Below are 21,080 nucleotides of genomic sequence, written 5' to 3' on the forward strand. Positions count from 1 at the left end.
TTTATAGTGTGAAAGTTGGTGGGCTGGGTTTTTTAATCGGGTACCCGCATCAACATCGTATTATCAATGGACCAATTATCTGACATAAAATTAAAAAAGCCCAACTATTTTTGGATAATAAAGAGAAACCCAATTTCATGCTTGGCAGCTGTTTCTTAAACAGAAATTATTTATGCACACACATTTTCACTTGTTCTACTCTCTTCTTTTTAGCGATGGGATAACCAATTCAAGATGATACAGGTCAACTCCTTCCAACTATACACTTTTCAGACTGAGAAAGCAAAACTGCTTGACGTTGCACATTAGAAGTCATTAAAGCCCGATTTGCATCATTATGCTCGATAAAAGGCATTAGCGAAGTTAGCCAGCTATATCATATGTGGGAATTGAGTCGTACAACAATGAAAATTAAGAACCAAAATAAGAGGGAGTGTACAGAAGGTGAAAAAAAGTGTATAAATCACTCCCCAACTGAGAGTCCTTTTTCCACACATAAATTCAATTAAGGAAATTGTTCGTCTTCTAACTTCAACTTGGATCATGATTTTGGAAGTTGTTCATTCTTGCTCCACGTACATTAAAACTAGTGATCCAATTCATATACACCAATCCTAAACACGTGGTCAATTTCTTATAGTTTGAACGTAAAGATTTGTCACAAATAATTGATTATCTTGCTAGTAATTGTAACAGTCTATGTTTCTTATATTGTTGGACACGTCTCACCTAACAAAATATGCGTACATAAGAGCGAATGCAATCTATTACTGTTCCATATCAAAACCTTGTATGTAAAGTGCCGACTACGCCTACTTTCCAAGGATTGGAATTCTCTTCTTTCATCTTTTCATCCCCTTCTCTCATCTCCTCTCACATTATATTTTTTGTCTTTTTCTTTTTATATAAAATTAATATAAGATTTTAACGTGATTTAATCGTGATCATTCAAATAGGAGATAAGAGAAAAAAAGGGAAAAAAAACGAGAGGAGATAATTTTACTCCACATTCCAATGCTAGCTTACCTCTATGATCATCACATCATGAAAGATTCAGACGATCGGAGATCTTGTTTTGTTTGCTGAAAACTTGCATATGATTTGACTAGACTCTAATCGCAGCCATGCTATCGGACGGCCAATATGTGGCTATCATGTTATATGTGGTATGTGATTTCATGCGTCCGAGATAGAGTGGGCCACAACACGCAAAGGACCAAAATTCGCCACCTGGGCATCTATGAACAATGCAAAGTTGAAAATGCTCAAGTACTAGAGTGACTCAACTGATATTTTTTGAACGAGGATTCTCTACTGATTTTCTTTGTGAGAATCCTAAGAATTTTTAAATTATGTTCGTTTATTGTACATTGTGCGTTTAATTTTCATTGGGTACTATTCATATTTAATTTTAAATAAAAGTATTTAAATTTTCTAGTCGTACGATGTACGATGAACATATATGATTTGAGGATCCCCAGGAACCTCATTCATATTTTTTTAGTACATTGTGGGCAACATTTGAATTAGTGTAGTTTGGCCTAATTTTTATCTTAATCCTTTTAATTTGACACTAATAAGTAGTTGGCCAACATGTGTGATCGAGTCCTTTGTTAGTTATTTTTAGTAAAAGTTATTCGGAATCACTTACGGAGTCACAATAGAGTTGGTCTATGCAATTGCACATACTCAAATATAAAGTTATTAATGAGCATGATAATATTGGAGCACGATGTTTGATGAAAAACCTCAAAGAAGTAATAAATGACAACTAGGTAAGTCGGGCCCAAATGCTTCATTTTGACCTTGTAAAAATACCTTAAAAAAAGGAAGTCGAGTACATACTAAACCAAGTCACAACTTACATAGTACGAGTTTATCGTTATGTGGCGTTTCATGCCAATAAAATAAAGAAATTTGAATATAAAATTTACACATCTCTACGCATGACACAAAATATCATCGTTGTGATGTACCATACATGCTGTATAAATTCTTCTTTAGTATTTTATCTAACTTCAATGGAAAACTTTATTGAGAGGGACGTTAGTAACTAAGGTTCTCCAACTCCAAGAGCATTGTTATGGGAAGAAATTGTAGTTTCACCAAATACGTTTATCAACTCTTCCACGAATTATCTCATAATGTCACTTTTAGAGAGTTACATGAGATGATGTTCCAAATCTATCACTTGTCGTGATGTGTTTTATTTTTTTTTCCATAAATTGTCTCATAATTCATTCAAGATACTACCACTTTAACGCTCATATTTCATGCAAGTCATTTTTCCTTTAACAATGTTGATGATCGCCACCAAGTTCAAGGGAGAACCAAGTCATGTGCAACAATATGTTGGTTTGTTAAACACATTGATTACTCATTATGGCAATAATTAGGCATAACATACAGTAAAATTTCTCTAAAATTATACCGTTTGGACCAAACTAATTTTATAAGTTTAGGAAGGTTATTACTTAATGGAGTTCTAATTATAAATCATTATTTATTGACTTATTTATCCTTAATGAATGTTTTATTTTCTAAATAAGATTCCTTGAGCACAAAGTGTTTTTTTTTTTCTTTTCATATCTTTGTATTCATTGACACTTTTAACCATGTTGAAACGTGTTTCCTTGAGACAAAACCAAGAAAAATAACTTATTACAATATAAAATTTATTTCAATATAATAACTAGTTACAAGTTGGAATCGAAATTTTTTATGACTTTAGAGAGATTTTACAGTATAACTTTTTGGTTCTTAAAAAAAAATTGATTTGTAGAAGTTTGGAATTAGGGGTGTGGTTGGCAGGACATTATCTACTTTCTTATTTGGCAGGCCGTCCCCCCCCCCCCCCCCCCCCCCCCCCAATCACCGTTTCGTCGGTGGCCATCGCTAGCTGCCAGCCAACCAACCCAACACTAACAGTAATTTTCTAACCCCACTTTTGTCCGCCCTTCGCTCTCCCTTATTACTGATTTACCCCCTTGCCCCTCGCACTGTTGCGTTATCTCATGAGCACGGCACTCGGACTTTCTGTTGGGATGACGGGATTACCCTTTATTGTTCAATTTTTACTTCAACGTTCTTGGGCAAAGGTTTATGAGAGAAAAATGAATGGCATAAGATTGCAAACGTCACCACTCATCATCTATTTTTTAAGAATATAAGGTTGTTGTTGGGGTAGATCCCCTTCTATTCTCCATGCTAAGGACTTGTTTGGTGTTTGTAATCACAAAGAAAGCTTATCACTCCACTTTGATAGGATTAAAATGAATAAGCATTCATCCATCTTTTATCGTCAATTTGGGCCATATTTGAAAGTTAACATCCATCTATTACATCAACATGTATTGTGTTTAGTGAGTTAATCAATTCAATCCAGCCCTAAACAACAAACAAGGCATAATGTATTAGATAAGTGACCTTAGTGACATAGGGTCTTTCAACTTTTTCATTACAAGTCATAGGAGGTTCAAATTTGAGATATTTTTCAACATTGATCTAATGAGATTGGGATTTGGGGCTCACAATTTTCTCTATTAATTCATGTCTTACAATACTTTGAATAAAGAAAGAAATATGTACAAGTTATTCAATAAAGTTATGAGTCACAATACCAACCCTATACAAGACTCTCATGATCTAATTAATTAAGCGTCCGATTCTTGATTTCGTGTGGGCTCCACTTTTGTTCTAATTCCTCAACGTGTCAATAAACAATGAGATCGCCTAAAAAATGGGGTGAAATTCAATTCTTTCATTCATATTTCATGTTAGTAAACAAGATGTTGTCCATTGAAATGGATAACATGATTGTTGATTATATCTTACCTTGTTGTGTCCTAAATGTTTCGACAAAGAAAGAAAAACCCTGAGTCATACAAAAGGACAAATAAAAATATATGTTTATTGGTCAAAATTAAAAGGAAGGCTTTACCCTTCATATTAAGGGTTTTATTTAAGGACGATGCTATCCACATATCTCATTTTATCTTCTACACATTTTTGTTAATTTTTGTTCTTTAATCTTCTTTAGATTGAATATGGAAATGTACACGCGGTAGAAAAATTACGCCAATATATTGAGATATGGTATGCTACAAGTGAGTATTTGCAACAAGAAATGAATCCTAATTTTAGGATGACCGGCCCCTTTAATCCAGTCCATATGATGTCTTTTTTTGGTTCCGTAACAAGAAATAATATATTCTGTTAAAGACAGTCCTTAGCGTAAATTACTTTAGATACATAAATCAATTATTTGTCCATGTGGATCCAACATTAATCCTCTCATACCTACAATTCATTCGATCCGACGTCCAAAAATGTGAAAAATGTGTAAAAAGTAAGAACAGATGTGTGGATAACACCACCCTCACCTTACCTTAATTAACCAAATACATATCATATAGTTCTCACTTTGTTATACATAGGTTTCAACAACTTTTAGAACAAATATTACCCATAAGAAGAATATTTTGAAGAAGAAAACCCTTTTTCAGCTTATAACGACAAGCGTAAGCATGATTGGGATTTGGAGACATCATAACCCATGACCCCAAACCAGAAATTATTAAGGGGTATATTGGTCAACTCATAGCATCTCTAATATTATTGTTAACCAACCATAAGTACCAAACCATCGTACCAATCAATGTCCAAGGGGCAAAACTGGAATTATAACCCTAAATTAAAGTACACACAAGTATTGCTACAACTACTACTACTACTACAGTCTTACACCTAAATACCACCACCAGTCTCACCGCCACCCTCTCCTCTTAACACAATCATAAAACAAAACCAAAAAAGGGGCGATTGGGTCTTTATCACAGTACTGGAAAGATGTTGAACCCTTACAAGACGGCATGAATTCAAATTTCGTCAGTAGCTAATCTAAAATCTAATCTAACAAAATTTATTGATAAAAAAAAATGGGGATATAAAAACAAAAGGCGGTATATGCATGAGACACAAATACAATTATACACAATTACACACACTCTCTCTTTCTTCGCTCACCACCTTCCCTTCCTTTAAAATCCCAATCCTTTTTTTATCCTTTTCCGGGGAATTTAATTAAATTTACTACTGCCTCTAATTCTCCGCTGCCTCTGTTACAGCTCCAAGAACCACCACCTTTTCTGCCTCCTCAGGTAAAAAGGAGCTGGCTTTCTCATTCCCAATGGCTACTTTCGTCTTTTTGCCTAATGGGTTGTGTTTTCATGGCTTCTTGACTGAGTTTATGGTCATGGGCGAGTTGGGTTGATGAGTAAAGGAGGCTATTTTTTTCGTTTGGGGTTTTTGGGTTGTTCTTGATTTTGGTGTGTGAGTGTATGTTATGTGTTTGTTTTTGAATTTTGGTTTTTGGTTTTTGATTTTTGGGTGGTGAAACTTCCATGAAAGGTGGTAGGTTGCTGTGTTCGCTTAGCTTTCAAAGGTCAGACATTGGGATTTTTTATTAATTTTTATCGATTTTTAGGCGATTTTCTTGGATTTCTTTCGATTTTAATTCGTCCTGCATGATGGATGATTTGGTTTTCTGTTTGCAACTTAACTATGACTGAGTTTGTTGTTGTCACCTTGCACAATTACTGCAATTCTGAACAAAACGATGCCTGAAAGAGAGATGTTGAAGTCATGTAATGGATGAATTTTGCTTGCCTCGATTGATTCTAATCCAACTCGAGACTGTTTTCAGTTGTACAAGCAACAACAGCATTGTTTCTCTGCTCAGTGCTCAGTTTAATCAAAGTTACATAAGGTGTTTCAGCAAATATCAGGGGAAATTCATGCACCTGTTATGGTTAGAGTTATGAGTTCCTTATGGCTTTGTTGGAATAATTCTCTGTTGCAGCGATAGAAATCGGAAAAATATAGTCTTAGATCGTATGATGACATGGTGGTTTTTATCCTTTCTAACTTATAAATGGTATTGTAGCAGTTTCATCAGAAGTGCCTTTACTCTGCATTCACATAGCTTATGAAATTTCGATGATGTTCGTTAAAAATTGTGTGTTCTGAAATTCTTCGTCCTTTAATGCTGTTACTGGCGTTGTGTTTTGATTTACTTGTTCGCACATGTACAAGTGGTGTTTGTGCAATGTAACAGATATAATCCTTTTGTTGACATTTTAATTGTTAAGTCGTACCCTGTTTGAAATTGTAATATTCATTTACTTTTAATTATAATAGGTCTACTTGATTTGTCCAAGGAACAGGTGATGCATGAAAAAGGTCGCCAAGTGAGTGTTGTGCTTCAATAATCAAGTTGAAATCAACCATGGTGAGCTTACGAAGGCGCAGACTACTGGGATTGGGACTATGCTGTGGTAATAATTAGTGGAAATGTGCTATACCATATGATTGATTGCTTTTATTGAATATCATGTATTGTTCTTCTACTCTTAGCAATTCGCATGCTAATCCTCTTTGATTTTAAGTTGTGTCGCTGCTTTGAGATAAATTTTCGGTTTGATGACTAAGAATCTATTTCAATAGTTTTTTTTTATGCTTAAATGAATTATTCACGGAATTTTTTCTTTGCAGAGATACCTCCTGTTCTAGATCCACTTCCTAGGGTTGCCAACAATGGAACCACACCTCAAAATTTCATCCGAACAAATCCTGTCAGTGTGCATCCCATGCCTTCAAATGATGCAAATCAACCAGATGGGGTAAGAAAAGATTATCGATCAGTCAATCATTAAATTACATACATTAAATTTGTTACCGTTTTCTTTGAAGGTTTTATTAGCTTGTTTAGGACACTCGTCAGGCAGGATTACTATGTTTTTTTATTAACCTATATGTAAATATGGTAAGAGAAAAATTCCATGTATATATTTGGGACAAAAATCCATCGGCTGGATGTCTCGATGATGTAATATTGGTTTTTCATGTAAAGCAAGCTTGGCAGGGTACCAAGAGAAAAATGGTAAGATGGAATGATCACCTTATAAAACCTGAAAACCGTTTTCACAATGACAATATCTCTTTCAATGTAAGAATAGGATTTCTGTAAGCAGTAAACCCTTTGAGATGTTGGTGCCCCTAGACCTGGTTTTGTGATCAAGTTTGCTCTTAGTTCGTAGTTGCTTGATCAAGAAGGCTAAAAGCATTTTCTTGTAAAATACTTATATAATGATTTCCTTCAGCCAAAAAAGGAAAAATCTATACCATAAGTAGGAAATCGAAAGCTCTATTTTGGATATTCACTAGCTCTGGATTCATTTCAATCATTTCTCGGCTTCTTGGTTTCATTCTATCTGATGCTTTACTTATTACCAGAATACCATTGTGAAAGCAGAACCTCGATCCTTAACTGCATCTGGTTCTATCTTATCCAAAGAGCAGCACGATGTGGCAGGTTTGTTGTTTAAATTAAATTTTCTGTCGTTTCTAATTATATATTATAGATTAGAATGCTGGATGTCTTGGACTATTGGACGTACAAATTTGTGAAGCCATCCTTTTGAAACTTGTATTTTCTGTCTTTACATTATGAGAACTTAGTGGTAGTCTTGAGAAGATGCAAGTTTTTGAGTTTGCAGTTATTTTCAACTTTTGCTATATTTGCCTATATAAGTATTTTGGCACAGAGCATATTCTTGATTTTGCAGTTATTCTGTATATTTACCTCCTGCACACATATTCTTGAGTCTTGAATCTTGATAATGGAAGTATTAAAGATAACGTATACGTTTATCCATTACAATTAACTTGAGAGGTTATGCCAGTGCCACAGGTTGATCGTTTCTAAAACATAATATGCTAGTTGCAGGGCCACCAATCAAACGCAGAAAGCGACATCGCAGAAAGCATGCTCAAAACCAGGAACCATGTCTAATGAGAGGTGTCTATTTTAAGAATATGAAGTGGCAGGCAGCAATAAAAGTTGACAAGAAACAAATCCACTTAGGCACTGTTGGTTCCCAAGAAGAGGCTGCTCATTTGTATGACAGGTACGGTCACTTTTTTTTTTCACTACGAACAATGTATATTGGGTGAGCACTTTAAGGAAAAATCAGCATGTACAAGATCTTTCAGTTGTGCGTAATTATGAAAGACATAAACCATTGCAGTCTTCTTTTGTCTACCGACTACCGAATGCCTTCTCTTTTTAGCGGTTCGTCATCAAGTTGTTAGATACACCTTCAAATAAAACAATCTTAGTTTTACTGTTGCTACACTGGTTTTTTTTCCGTTCACGTTCTTCAGACAGGGTCATCAGATAGGACATGCCATCCTAAATGTATATTCCAACCAGTTTAGTGGTTACCTGTGTCCTTTTTTATGTTACTTCTGGTTTTTTATTTTTGAAAATCTGAAGGCTTCATGTCAATCCCCTGAAGTTCAAAAACATGAAACTTGATAAGCCAAATGGGAAAATGGGTGGTAACCTATGTGTGTCGAATGCAATAAATTATAGCCATAAACTTTGTTAGTTTTGTTATTTGTGTTCAGGGCTGCTTTCATGTGTGGGAGGGAACCAAATTTCGAGCTTTCTGAGGGGGAGAAGCAAGAACTCAGGAAATTCAAGTGGGATGAATTCTTGGTCATGACTCGTCATGCAATTACTAATAAAAGTAAGTTTTCCTCTTCTCTTGCCTCACATTATCCCAGACTTTACATGTCCCCGGTCTTTAATTGTTTGCTTTCGTGAAATATTTCAGAACACAGGAGAAGGCAAGGGGCAGAGTCAGAGAAGAGGTCCGAGAGTCCTCAACTGGAAGACGGCGACTGGGAGGATGACAAAGAAGAAGTGAATGGCCTTTCAGCTTCAGAAGGTGCAGAGCAAGACATGTTAGACTCTTGAACACAAACGTTCAAGGGCAATGCTTAATTTCCTGCTTTCTAACAGTGAAGTGCTCAGCTGATAGACCTCCCATTTTTTGGTGTATAAAGGCCCATATTAGGGCAAATGGTGAATTTCATGGTCGTTTAATAAGGTAAATGCCCCCAATAATCATTAGTTCCATATTAGGAGCGTTGTAGTCGCTAATCGCTTCGATCAGATAAACTGCTTCGAAGCGATGATTTGCAGTGGAAATTGAAACCTTTTAAACTTATTAATGCATGGGAAACTTCAGTTCCAAGAAGCATTCTCCGTAAACTATTTATAATTTTACATTAGCTGATGAATGTGATCATATGCTAAGTTTGAATGAGATACTGCTATCAAATAGCATCGGCCCTAAGTTGAACAAAATTTGTTTTAGTACTTCACATTGGTGAAAACATAAACAAGAACTCATGCTTCTGAACCTCCTTTTTATTAGGGAGAGAATTGATTTTCGTCCACTTCTTTTTCTTTCTTTTTTCCTTCCATGCATCCTTATTTATTTTCGTTACTCGGTACTTAATTTAAACAATCAAAAGGTTAGGAATAAACAATGGAGTACATAAGAAAAAGAAAGTGTGCGCAAATCGCTTCCATATTAAGTGATGCAGAGAATAATATAGGAAAAAGCGAACAGACTCTAGATCACAATAAGCCCCTAATTCTTGTTGATTCTCATAGATGAGAACATGGACGGAGCCAATGAAGGCTCAGTGGGGGCAGATGTCCCCACTCAAGTAATTTGTTTGTTTAGTTGCAGATTACAATTATATAATATACACGGATTATCTTTGAAGAAAATATATGTATCTAATATCCAGCATACATTCATTCTACTTATACTCCATATCAAATATTATATGAGCAATAGTGCTTTTGTTCTGTCATTCAAACCGAAAAAAACCTCTCCCGCCTATCATGTATTTATATTTTTCTCATTACTTTGCCACTTTCCACTACTATATTGAAATTTTTGTAACATTGGAATTGTAATACATCATCATTTGAAACCATCCTTAATATCATATTGCGTATAACCATATTATAATAAGATTTTCTTAGTTGTTTTCGGTTGCCCCTACTGGAAGAAATTTCTGACTTCGTCCCTGGATGAGAATAACCAAGAAAAAAGGAAATCTGTTCCTTGTTGATTCCTACGTAATACTCGTGTTAATAGAACGGAAGATAATAAAATCTTACTTTTACTTGAACAATAAAAAATTGCCCTAACAAATCTAGGCTTGAAACTCTCTTAAAAGTAGAAATCTTTATGGACTTTCTATCATCTTATATTTTTCGCGCATTGTTTTATAATGTTTGCAATATAATTAACGTTAAACTATGAGACGGCAAACAACCCGTAAAGAGTCCCAATACAATGAACCTAGTATCAAATGCTAATGATGACTTTAAGATAATCCTAGTACATGGAATATTATTAAAGCCAAAATTACTTTATAACGCAATGCATGGACTTCTTCGTGCATAACTTTATCACAATAATTCATGTACGTAAGGTCTACTTTGTCTGCCTCATTAAGAATGGCAACAAAATAGGTTAATTCACGTCTATTTTTGTTTCAGATTAATGTTTTCAATACCACATAGTTTTTTTTTTTTAACATACGATAGTATCTACACAAAGAGGTACAGGAGTGGGCTAAACCTTACAATGGACTTGCCATAATAATGTAGTTCAACTTCGCATTTGTTGAGAATCGAACAAAAAATCTCTCACTTACAAATGAAGAAGAATATCACCGTAATATTTGAATACCACATAGTTAAAAGTGAGGCAATTGATATACATATCTAACTCCTTGTTTAAACAATTATTCATCATATATTTTTAATTGAGCGAATTTTTGTAATCCCTTGCTTCAAATGAGTGTTGATTGGAAAACACATTCTTAACCCTCAAATATGGTTATGTGGCGAATATTACGATCCTATTATGGGAGTTGTTATTTACACCCTATAAAAAAAAAATTTTTATCACAAATAGTCTTTAAAATTGACCTTACTCCTCACTTTAGTTATTGAAATTGAAAATCGATCATTGCCGTACCACAAATCAATGTCGTCCCCCATTCGTTTATTTTTCTGTTACTTTGATAACGTGTCCGACCTGGGAACCCATACAACCAATAGTATGGTGCCACATGGACTAAACTTTTTAAAAAGAGAGAAGATTTAAAATCATCAACAAAACTCAAAAAAAAAAAAAAAAAGGAACACGACCAACCCAGCTCCTTCAAAAGTTGATAATGCCGACAGAAAAGAAAACTTCTTCAAATCAAGAAGAGACTCTCATTTTCTGGGCTTTAATTTCAGGTTCTTCTCCAAAGCACCAGAGTCAAGCAGCGAGGTTACGGGAGAGGTTCGGTTGGGCTTGAACTCTCCCTCTCTTTCCTATGAATTCTTAACACGTGTTTTAATTTCATTTTTGGGATTTCCTTTTTCGCAAATTGATTTTGATTTTAATTTTCGGCAATCCGATTTGAGATGGAGGCGTTGGGTTCATTTTTATTTTTGTTTATTTATCTTACTTTTTTTCAGTTTTGTTAATGAGTTTTTAAATCTTAAATCAATTTTTAAAAATTATTCCACGTGGCATCACATCATTGGTCGTATGGGTCTCATGTCATGTGTGGCATGTCATCAAAGTAACTGAAAAATTAACGGAATGCGACAGGGACAACATTTATTTGTGGTACCAAATTTCAGAAACAGCATTGATCGATTTCAATTTCAGAGACCAAAATAAGGAATGAGGTTAATTTCAAGGACCATTTATGATAAAAATTCAAAAAAAATAATAATAAATGCATGAGAGCTTGAATCGATTTCCTAAATTCTCTCTTTTCCATTTAGGAAAAGCTTTCTTCTTTTTCATCTAAAAAGAAGGCCCAAATATGAAGAAGAATTAGAAATCCCGAGTCCAGTTTTAAGATATGGTTACCATCCGAATACCCGATCTACAACCCGATCCGAATGAGGCGCAACAAGATTTGCACCGAAACACCGCCTCCCGTAACAGAACGACTCCGAAGTTCTCGCGTTGAAGGCTGAAGAGAGCTCAGGCGAAGCACGAACAAGAACAAAAGCAAATTTCACGGACTTCATTTCAATCATGGCTTCCGACGATCCCAAAGCCGTAGAAGCAGAGCCGCCGCCGTCGTCTTGGAAGGAGCGCATCGTCTTCCCCACTCTCCTAGCTGGGATTCTCGGCGGAGGAGCTGGGTTGGTCTCCAAGCATCGAAAAGTCATGGGTCTCCCGACCAGTTGCGCTACCTATGCTGCCAATTTCGCCATAGTTACCGCTTGTTACTGCGGTAAATTTCATTGCTTTGTTCTTAAATTTTGTTCTCTGGCTTCGGATTTAAGTACCCATATGGTTTGATTGGTTCGTGTTTGTTAAAATGTCTGAGAAGGAATGTTGGATGGTGAGGGAGTGACGGAAATGTAATGGGTTTGTTTGGATTTGGCAGGGGCTCGTGAATATGTGGGAGTAACTCGAAAAACTGGACCTGATGATCTGGTGAACTCTGCAATTGCTGGGTTTGGTACTGGTGCCATACTCGGGCGTCTTCAGGGTGAGATTCCTTCAATCTGTATCTTCTGTATGTGTTTGAGGAAGAATGACTTTGGTGTAATCAGATTGTGTACACTTTTATTGTTTGTGATCGAAGCAATGTGATGGGTAATAGCTGAAATTTCCAATACCTTTCGACCTCTCGGCTCGTGGCTTGGACTTGTGTCATTCATTTGTAGTGGGTTGGGGGTCTATATGATCTAACCTGGGGTAATCTGGGAGCACGTAATATGTTTTGGCTATTAGGAATTACTTTGGCTTGGAAAGATTTCATGAGTTCGGTTTACCTGATGCGAGCTCAATTGCTGAGCTGTAAGTTACGTAGTCTGCTTAGAAGAACTGGAAATTTTCTGTTTCGAATGAAGCTTGGATGTTGCTTGACCAGGACTCTGGACTTATTTCCAGAAGTAGAGAATCCATCCACTGCCAGCTTTAAGCAGGACATCAATAATCGAGAGAGAGAAATGCTCGTTTAAGGTCTTGAGTGATTGGGTGGGGCTTGCTGTATGTCGAGCAATTACAGTATACTCACAGTAGCTTTACTCTCGGATTTCCCCTCCCAAGCGTTGGGCATCCTTTAAATCTGAAAAGCCCAAATCTACTAAGTCTCTCAAACCTCCTGAATCATCAGCACAAATGTCTCGACTCACAAGCTGCATCGCTAAACTTGTAGTTGCTAGCATATTTGTTAATTGTCTGCTTTATTGTTCATACCACTTTGAAATCATCCCTCTTGCCATATGTGGTTTAACTGTTTTGTTCATTGGTTTATAGGTGGTCGAATTGGTGCTGTCCGCTACTCAATCATCTTTACCGTTGTTGGGACAACTGTGGATTATGCTACAATTAGACTAAGACCTGTGTTAAAGAGCTACAAGGAATCTATGCTTGGGAGTAATGACGGTTCACAGAAGAATGAGGGTTGGCTGAAAATGCCTGACTGGTCTCCTATCAAAGTACTTGATGAGGAAGCCCTTGCTGCAAAACAGGCTCGTGAACAAAAGGTGCATGCACAGAGGGTAGCACTTGGTAACCTAAGCAAAGAAGAGTCCTAAAATTTTGTGGCATGTAACTTGAACTTTCATATATCTCAATAATAAGGTTTCGGGGCATGCTTCCTTGAGGTTTACTTGCCTTTGTGTTTGCCATCGTATCTCCCGCTTTAGGGATGAATTTTCAATTTCTACTTGTATGTAGAAGATAGAAATAGGAAAGGAGATTATTGACTTTTGGAATCAAACATTCACATTTATTGGCCAAGTGTTTGCACTCTCTACCATGGATGCCGTCTATTCGTTACCCTAAAGTCTGATAGCAGTACTGTTTTTGCAACTCTTGGCTTCCTAGGAGAACAAGTTACAATGAGCAGATTCACCACCATTGTGGCGTTCCAGTCCAATAATGAATTGTCATATGAAGGAAAACTTACACATTGTAAAAATGTTTTAAAAAACGCACCTAGGCGGCTTTGGTGGTGGGGCGACCATGAAAACGCCTCTGCCCAGCAGGATTAGAATTAAACTCGCCTAGATGGCTAGATGTGGTCGAGGCGTGCTTGAGGCGTTCGACTAGGGCTCCTTTTTTTGAAGTTGCTGAAATCTAAATTTTTTTTAGTTGCAAAGCCAGCTGCACTTCGAAGAAGATGAAAAAGACGACGCCGTTGCGAGTGGTGTTTTTTTTTTGTTGACGTCACATTTTATTTATACTTCTTTTTCTTTTTAAACTAACCCACTTTTGCTGATATTTGTTAAACGACCATATTCCTTTACGTTAGACTTTTTATTTTTAATATTATTTTATATATCTCAAAAACTGAAAATAAGGCATTTCTATAAAAGCATCTTATAAATCCTTTTCTTACAAAATGTGATTGGCTTGTTTTTACTATTTTTTTTTTGTAACGTTATTATTCTTTACTTGAACAAAACATCATATTATTCTTGTTTTTCTCTTTTAAGACTGTGGGTCTTGTGAGGCATCCTAAGGCTTGAAGGCTTTCGCCTAGGGCAGGCTATTCATGAAACACCTCGTCTACACCTTTACCTTTTAAAACATTGCATTGTAATGCATTTTGGACTAGAATGATGAACCTCTTTGATGCAAGTTCTCTTGTCCAAGGCAATGTTTCTGCTCCTTTGTTTTCTCATCAAATAAAGGAAACTTTTGGCAAATACAGAACTTCAGTGAGATTTACTTTTGCAGGTTTGCGTCTGGCCCCTCCCTACCACTAATGATCACTCGGCTCACCATTTTCTTGTGTTTAATCAGACCCCGAAACGGAACACCCAAATACCACACCACATTACAAATTGCAACATTTTGGGTCTCCCGCTGAGGGGCCTCTCGGCCAAAAGCGAGAGAAACACTATCCCTCTGTTTCTTTTTTTTGCACCCCATGACCACAGGAAAGGGGACGCGGGGAGGTAAGAAAGGGGATCCTACCAAATTGTTCCAAACCTACGATAATAAGCTCATGAACTTAGTCTTACTTCACTGTGAAGAAACAAAAGAAGACTTACATCTCCAAGTTTAACACAGATGTAGCTCGCTATAGCTTGGCATGAATGTATCCCTAGATTGAAGCAATTTTGTTGATGTTATATAAAGCAAAATGATATAAAGTGAATGGCTGATGCTGCAATCGGCATTCATTAATGGAAAAAAAAAAAAAAAAAAAAAACAATTTTATCCAGGGATAAATAGTATTGTTGCTACCAATCATGTACAGAAAATGTCATTGCAAAACAGCCCATATCATTGCTAATCGTTTTACATCTCTTAACTAGCAGGGGTCTAAAAGCTCATATTGCTGCTCGAAACAATTGTACAAATTTTGGCAACCGGAAACTCACTTGCCTGATAAACTACATTGTAAACAATCAGCATCAAGGAAGGTCCATCTCATGTCTTATAATTTTATGAAAGCAGAGAGACGAGAGAAACAAACTCCAGTGTTACCCGGCCCTTGGACCTTGTGTTGATGACAAAGTGTTCGGGGTATTTTCTTAGCAGCATAAGCAAGCCGTACCATGGTTTCCCTTTTGACTCTGGACCAGGCCATTCCTCAGAAGTGAGATACCTTCTCACTCGAGTGTGATGCCAGATGCTGCTATACTGCTCCACCAACTGAACAAAAATGATACGGAGTAAGGCAGAGAAAACCAAGTTTCCAACATCTCAGAACTACAATAAATAAAACTGGAATACGCTACACATGTGCATAATCATGCAAACAACAACAACAACAACAACAACAAAGCCTTTTCCCACTAAGTGGGGTCGGCTATATGAATCCTAGAACGCCATTGCGCGATTTCGTTATGGATTCATTTTCATAAGGATTCGACGTAACCGAGGAGTGCCGGCTGTCGACTACCTGACGCCCTCCCCCTCCTCCTTTATCCGGGCTTGGGACCGGCAATGTGAGATAAACTTACACAGGCGGAGTTTGCATAATCATGCAAAGCGAAACTAAATTATGCTGAACACGAATAACTAGGGATGTGTTTCTATGTTGCCGATGATTACAGATAACTGTAGCATCCATCACAGATGAGACTAAATAGTGGAATAGCCAATGCTCTAAGAGCTTTTAAGTGCATATGCCTTTGAACCCACATTTTTGTTTTTGATCTGAGCACAATAACAAAAATCAAGCAAAAATGCAGTTGAAGATTGGACAATAACTAAGGATAGCGTCGAAGGTTATTACCAAATAATTTGCTCATTAGAATATGTCAATACTAACCTCATTATGAAGTTTCTCCATAGGCATCCATTCTCCTGGACCGCAAAGATCGGAGAGCACAGTAGCAACAGATGATACAACATCCTTTTCCTCCAAATGCAGAAGTTGCTGATTGTCAGTGTCTCGATCCACCCTGGACCTTCCATCTCCTTTCTTCTCTGCAGAAATCGAAGATAAAATTATGGCATAGATAGAACATAACAATAGTTTCAGTTTATAATTTAAAATGTATTTGCATGGAGTTTCCTAATTAAACATCTTAAAAGGAATAAGAGAACAATTGTCAACGCATTCCAAAATTAGGGAGGAAAGAAATATCATTTCCTGGTGAAGTACCAAAAGCGCAACCTAGAAAGACAACGCTAACACTGATATAAAAAAAGCTGCCAAAGAATGTACAGGTCACAGATGGAGATCGAGCTGAAGAAATGTCCTTGAATCTATGGCTTGGCTTGATTCCTCTGAAGAAATGGAATACACCAGTTCTTGATCATCAGAGAAATAAGTTGGCTGATTATCTAACATAAACCACATCCAACCACAACTACACAATCCATTCCCCCGAAAACCGAAAATAATTAAGACAAAAACTACTCTGATAAGGAACCGATGAAACCAGTAGTGCCACAAAAGTTCAGATAATCTCAATAATACAGGATAGTATTCAGGATTAGTGCAGTTCCCAAAGAAAATCAATTTGAATGCTTTCAAAACAATCTCCTAAAGCTGTAAAACAAACAGAACAAATGCACCTCGTAATCCTTTTCTACAGAAAGGCGGATAGATCCATAGAAATTCAAGCTGAAATTCGAACTCAACACTGAACCTACATATGTGATTCGAAACACTTGACAATGCCAATGATTCATATAATTCAAAAAACACAAAATTTTCATATTCCAATTGCCATATCAACATCAATGTCCATCAATTTAATGATTTCTAGGTAAGAGAGAGAAGCTAGAACAGGGGAAAAAACTAACCCAAAGCTCCAGCCTTGCCTGAACCAGAACCCGACCCGCCACCATACCCAAAACCCTCATACCCTTCTCGCCTCATCTTCTTCCCACTCCCACTGCCCCCACCAACATCCTCCTCGTCATCATACTCCTCCTCATACAACTCCCTCCCCCTCCCCTTCTTCCCAATCGGGCCAGCACCCGAACCCGAATGGTACCCGTAATGAGCCGGGCCCACGGGGCTCGGCACCACTGGCACCGAGGCGGGGTAATGCCTGGGACCCACAGGACCACCGAGAATGCTCCTCACCGGCAACAAAAAGTAAAACTCCTTATCTCCGATCTGAAGAAGATCCTGCGAGTCCAGCTTGACCGGGGGGTTCCCGGGTAGGTGGAGCACACCCTCCACGAGGCAGCCGTTCTTGCCGAGGACCTCGAGCGCGAATCGACGCCGCGTGAAGTCGTAGAAAATTCGCGCATGGTGGCGCGAAATGTTCATGCCGCCGCCGAGGCTGGAGAGGTCGACGTCCACCGTCGATTTCTTGGAGTTCCGGCCCAGGATTATGGAGTAGGTCTGCATGTAGTACTCGAAGTCTTCGCCTTGAAGCTTCGCGAACCCCGCCTCCACATCAGTGCTGCCCGCCGCCATTGAAATTTTTACAGATTGCGGATCGGAGAAGAAACTGATATAATTCCCCCAAATCCCAAACGGGTTCGGTCTATTACTCAATTGGAATGGGGTTTATGGGGCAAACTGTGGAATTTTATTAAGTTCAGGGGCCAAAATAGAAATAAAAATAAAAACAAAGTATTCCCTATTCACTTCTTTCACCCCAAATGTCAATTTTTCGTCATCCTCATAATTTGCCCCTTTGGAGTCCTTTTAGGGTTTACCCTCTCAATTTTCTCTGCTCCCCGCCTGCCCTAAACGAACACCTTGGTCTCTGTCGCTCTTCTGCTTCGTCTCTGTCACAAAAATCACTGTAATTCTTTCTACCCATCTCGAATTAATTCAATTTTTTGCTAAAAATCCTTGCTTTCTTTCAATTTTCTGTCAATTTTGATGCGAAATTTCTTTCTTTCACATATTTGTCAGCTTTTTCTGTTCAATTACTTTGTAATCCGAAGTGAGAATTTGTACTTTTTTTGGGGGGGGGGGGGGGGGGGGGGAACTAAAGGGATCATTTATCAGATTTTGGTGCAGTAGATGCTTTTAGCTTTTTGTTTGGGATCTCATATGATCCATGGCTTGACACAAATGTTTGATTTAGGGTTCGCTCTTGATTGTTGATAGAATTTCTAGTAAGTCTGCAAGGGCTTTGAGATCCAGGTTATAACCATTTACATGGACTGGAACAGTGAAAAGGATTACTATGATCTATCCCTTCTGATGGCTCAAAGTTTACATTTTTACTGCCCATATGCAAACATAAATGGAAACTTTAACGAAAATTCATTTTAACGAAAAATCACATTTTTACACTAAAAATCAATTCTGATACTTATTTTGTCTTTATTGTTAAAACTCAAAGTTTTCAAGCCATTTTCGTTAGTTTTCTTTCAAAAATTTATGTGCTTTCGTCACCCATCTCGTTCTGGCTTGACTGTTGAACATGGGAAAGATTGAACTGTTTCAGACTTTCAATTAAATTTGTGCTTCAGTGGGAGTGAGGAAGTTATCGAACGATTCTCGTTCTGCCTTGAACTTTTTGCATTTTCTACCTAATAGGTCATGGGATCGACCACTAGTTGTAGTGGATAAATCTCCTGAGTGTGGTGATGGGGGAGGGGAGGGCTACTGGATGAGGAAAAGTAAATACGTAGGATTTAAAGGAATTATCGTGGTTTATTTTCTTAAGTCACTATTGTTTGATTTGTTGCTTTCATGTAACATCATTTTTTCTTTTCCTTCTTTTGAGGCAGCCTGTAGCAAAAGTCAAATAGAAATGGCTTACGTTATATTTTTCTTATGCTCTGAATTTTCATTTACGGTTAAAGTAGCTACAATTTCTCTTCAATTGATTGCTCATGTAAAGCATATGGTTTCACCGTTAATACATTACACTTACGAATCAACTCGCAGATGTGCATTGCCTTGTGTGCTTGGTCATGAATTCGTTGTTGTTTTCATGCATGAATTTGAAAAACATTATAATATCTCAAGTAAGCACATCACAGGGCTTGGCTTTGTTTCTTTTCACTTATATTATTTGTAACTTGCAGAGGAGTAGGAACTATTTAATATAAATCAATGAAGCATATTGTGAAAATTCTGACATTGTTAGTGGCCATCTCTGCCTTGTGGATTGGTCTCCTACAGACGTCTATTATCCCACGTAGTCATACTTGGTTGGTGAGTTATTTTATCTGTTTATTTCAGTCGGTTTACATTACTGTTTATACTTTTCATGTTATATTATGCTTACCATACTCTGTTTTATCCTCTTCCCAGCTACCAATATATTTCATTGTGTCTCTAGGATGCTATGGCCTGCTAATGGTTGGAGTTGGTCTCATGCAATTTCCGACTTGTCCTCAAGAAGCAGTACTGTTGCAGCAGGTAGATTACATTTTCTATTTATTTTCTGCTCAGTTTACTTCGCTAAATGATACTTTGGTTAATCTCTCTCTCTCTCTCTCTGTGCTATTTATTACACACTTCTCTCACCTTTTACATTTATATATGTTTGTCTTTATAAAAAAAAAAAAACTTTGAACTAAAACATGTTATAAACTCTTATTTCTAACCGATGTTATATCCATTAGGACATAGCTGAGGCCAAGGATTTTTTTAAGCAGAAAGGGGTTGATGTGGCTGGCTGTGATTGATTCTGCACGCAGAGTACTCCCTCTTCTGTGTTTGGATATAAAGAAAAGACCAAATTTAGTATAGAATCCATTGAACTCCCCTCGTTCTTGCAGTGATATGGTGGATGACTTCATGACACCTTATTGTTTCTGACTTGTGGAAAATTGGAGTTTTTAACTTGCCAGGTTTTACTCAAGGTTCTAAGGTTCTAAAAGACGCTAGACGCTAGTCGGGCGGCAAGCTGGGAACTAGTGCCTAGGCGCCTATGCGGGGTCTAGGCAGGTGGCTAGGCGGACTAGGTGGATTTAAGTAAATTCATTATATTTCGTGTAAATAAGTGTGTTTATACTAAAAATATATATAATTTCATCACAAACTACAAAATAGAATAACATATGTATTATGAAGTATTGGAACATAATGAAAACATGGAAAACAAACATATATTGTGTACTCATTTAAGTATTCAACAAGTCTCTTACAATTTATTGAAAAAATTAAATGCAAATTGAAAGTTATCTATTTTCTGTCTAAGTGAGTCGCAACCTAGGCAGGTGCCTAGGTGGGTCTGAACGGATTAGGTGGGTGCCTTGGCGATTTAGGCTGGGATTTTTAGAACAATGGTTTTCTAGGTTGAAGCAATGAACAACGCCTTAGGAGTTTCTAACTTATAGCTTCAAAGAAAAGGCCATTGATTGTGGGAAGTAGAAAGAACTTTTGGAAAGTGTACATCTCACCGTTGATGGATTCCTGTCTGTCTGTGTCTCGGATGAAATGTTTATTTTTGTTCTTTCGGTACAAATATGGAAGTGTTTTGTCGAGTGGGACAATGTTTGGAAGTTGACTTCTATTTTCTTTTCCTTTTCCTCCTCATGTTTATATTTGATCAGCGGAAAGTAAACTCAGCAAGTCCAATTTTTTTTTTGGATATTTCAAACTACTCAATATTTATGGAACTTTAACGAAAAGTTCTTGGTAGTTCATTTTAACAAAAATTCATATTTTTACACTAAAAAGTAAATCATAGTATTATTCATTTTACCTTTTATTTTGTTCTTATCATTAAAACTCAAAGTTTTCAAGTCATTTCATTAGTTTCTTTGTACGGAAAATCAACAGTTAAA

At 37.0% G+C, this 21,080-nt stretch overlaps 4 protein-coding genes across 15 annotated transcripts; 3 read left to right on the plus strand and 1 right to left on the minus strand.

Moving 5' to 3' along the window:
• The first annotated feature begins 4,970 nt into the window (after positions 1-4,970).
• On the plus strand, positions 4,971-9,104 carry LOC103418676 (ethylene-responsive transcription factor-like protein At4g13040). 12 transcript variants are annotated; one of them, XM_008356782.4, is made up of 7 exons: positions 4,971-5,159; positions 6,225-6,335; positions 6,553-6,680; positions 7,294-7,372; positions 7,781-7,967; positions 8,470-8,591; positions 8,679-9,104. In XM_008356782.4, exons 2-7 carry the CDS (start codon positions 6,287-6,289, stop codon positions 8,819-8,821), a joined length of 708 nt encoding a protein of 235 aa, XP_008355004.3. In that variant the 5' UTR covers positions 4,971-5,159; positions 6,225-6,286; the 3' UTR covers positions 8,822-9,104. The 12 variants fall into 12 exon arrangements, with proteins under 12 accessions (XP_008355004.3, XP_070663089.1, XP_070663092.1 ...); XM_070806988.1 differs by having other exon boundaries at positions 4,977-5,159; positions 6,199-6,335; positions 7,787-7,967; XM_070806991.1 differs by having other exon boundaries at positions 4,977-5,159; positions 6,219-6,335; positions 7,787-7,967.
• A 2,024-nt stretch (positions 9,105-11,128) lies between these two features.
• On the plus strand, positions 11,129-13,700 carry LOC103418675 (uncharacterized). The gene is made up of 3 exons (XM_008356781.4): positions 11,129-12,180; positions 12,337-12,441; positions 13,215-13,700. Exons 1-3 carry the CDS (start codon positions 11,979-11,981, stop codon positions 13,493-13,495), a joined length of 588 nt encoding a protein of 195 aa, XP_008355003.3. The 5' UTR covers positions 11,129-11,978; the 3' UTR covers positions 13,496-13,700.
• Positions 13,701-15,123: 1,423 nt separating this feature from the next.
• On the minus strand, positions 15,124-17,903 carry LOC103427057 (FHA domain-containing protein FHA2-like). The gene is made up of 3 exons (XM_008365127.4): positions 17,172-17,903; positions 16,189-16,346; positions 15,124-15,566 (listed from the first exon to the last, which is right to left on the minus strand). Exons 1-3 carry the CDS (start codon positions 17,794-17,796, stop codon positions 15,357-15,359), a joined length of 993 nt encoding a protein of 330 aa, XP_008363349.1. The 5' UTR covers positions 17,797-17,903; the 3' UTR covers positions 15,124-15,356.
• A 74-nt stretch (positions 17,904-17,977) lies between these two features.
• LOC103416051 (dolichol-phosphate mannose synthase subunit 3) lies at positions 17,978-20,398 on the plus strand. Its single transcript, XM_029109892.2, has 4 exons — positions 17,978-18,130; positions 19,371-19,500; positions 19,600-19,707; positions 19,914-20,398. The coding sequence occupies exons 2-4, from the start codon at positions 19,399-19,401 to the stop codon at positions 19,974-19,976; spliced, it is 273 nt and encodes a 90-aa protein (XP_028965725.2). The 5' UTR covers positions 17,978-18,130; positions 19,371-19,398; the 3' UTR covers positions 19,977-20,398.
• The last annotated feature ends 682 nt before the right edge of the window (positions 20,399-21,080 follow it).

The sequence above is a fragment of the Malus domestica genome, chromosome 10 (genome assembly GCF_042453785.1).
Source record: "Malus domestica chromosome 10, GDT2T_hap1".
NCBI classification, from domain to species: Eukaryota; Viridiplantae; Streptophyta; class Magnoliopsida; order Rosales; family Rosaceae; genus Malus; species Malus domestica.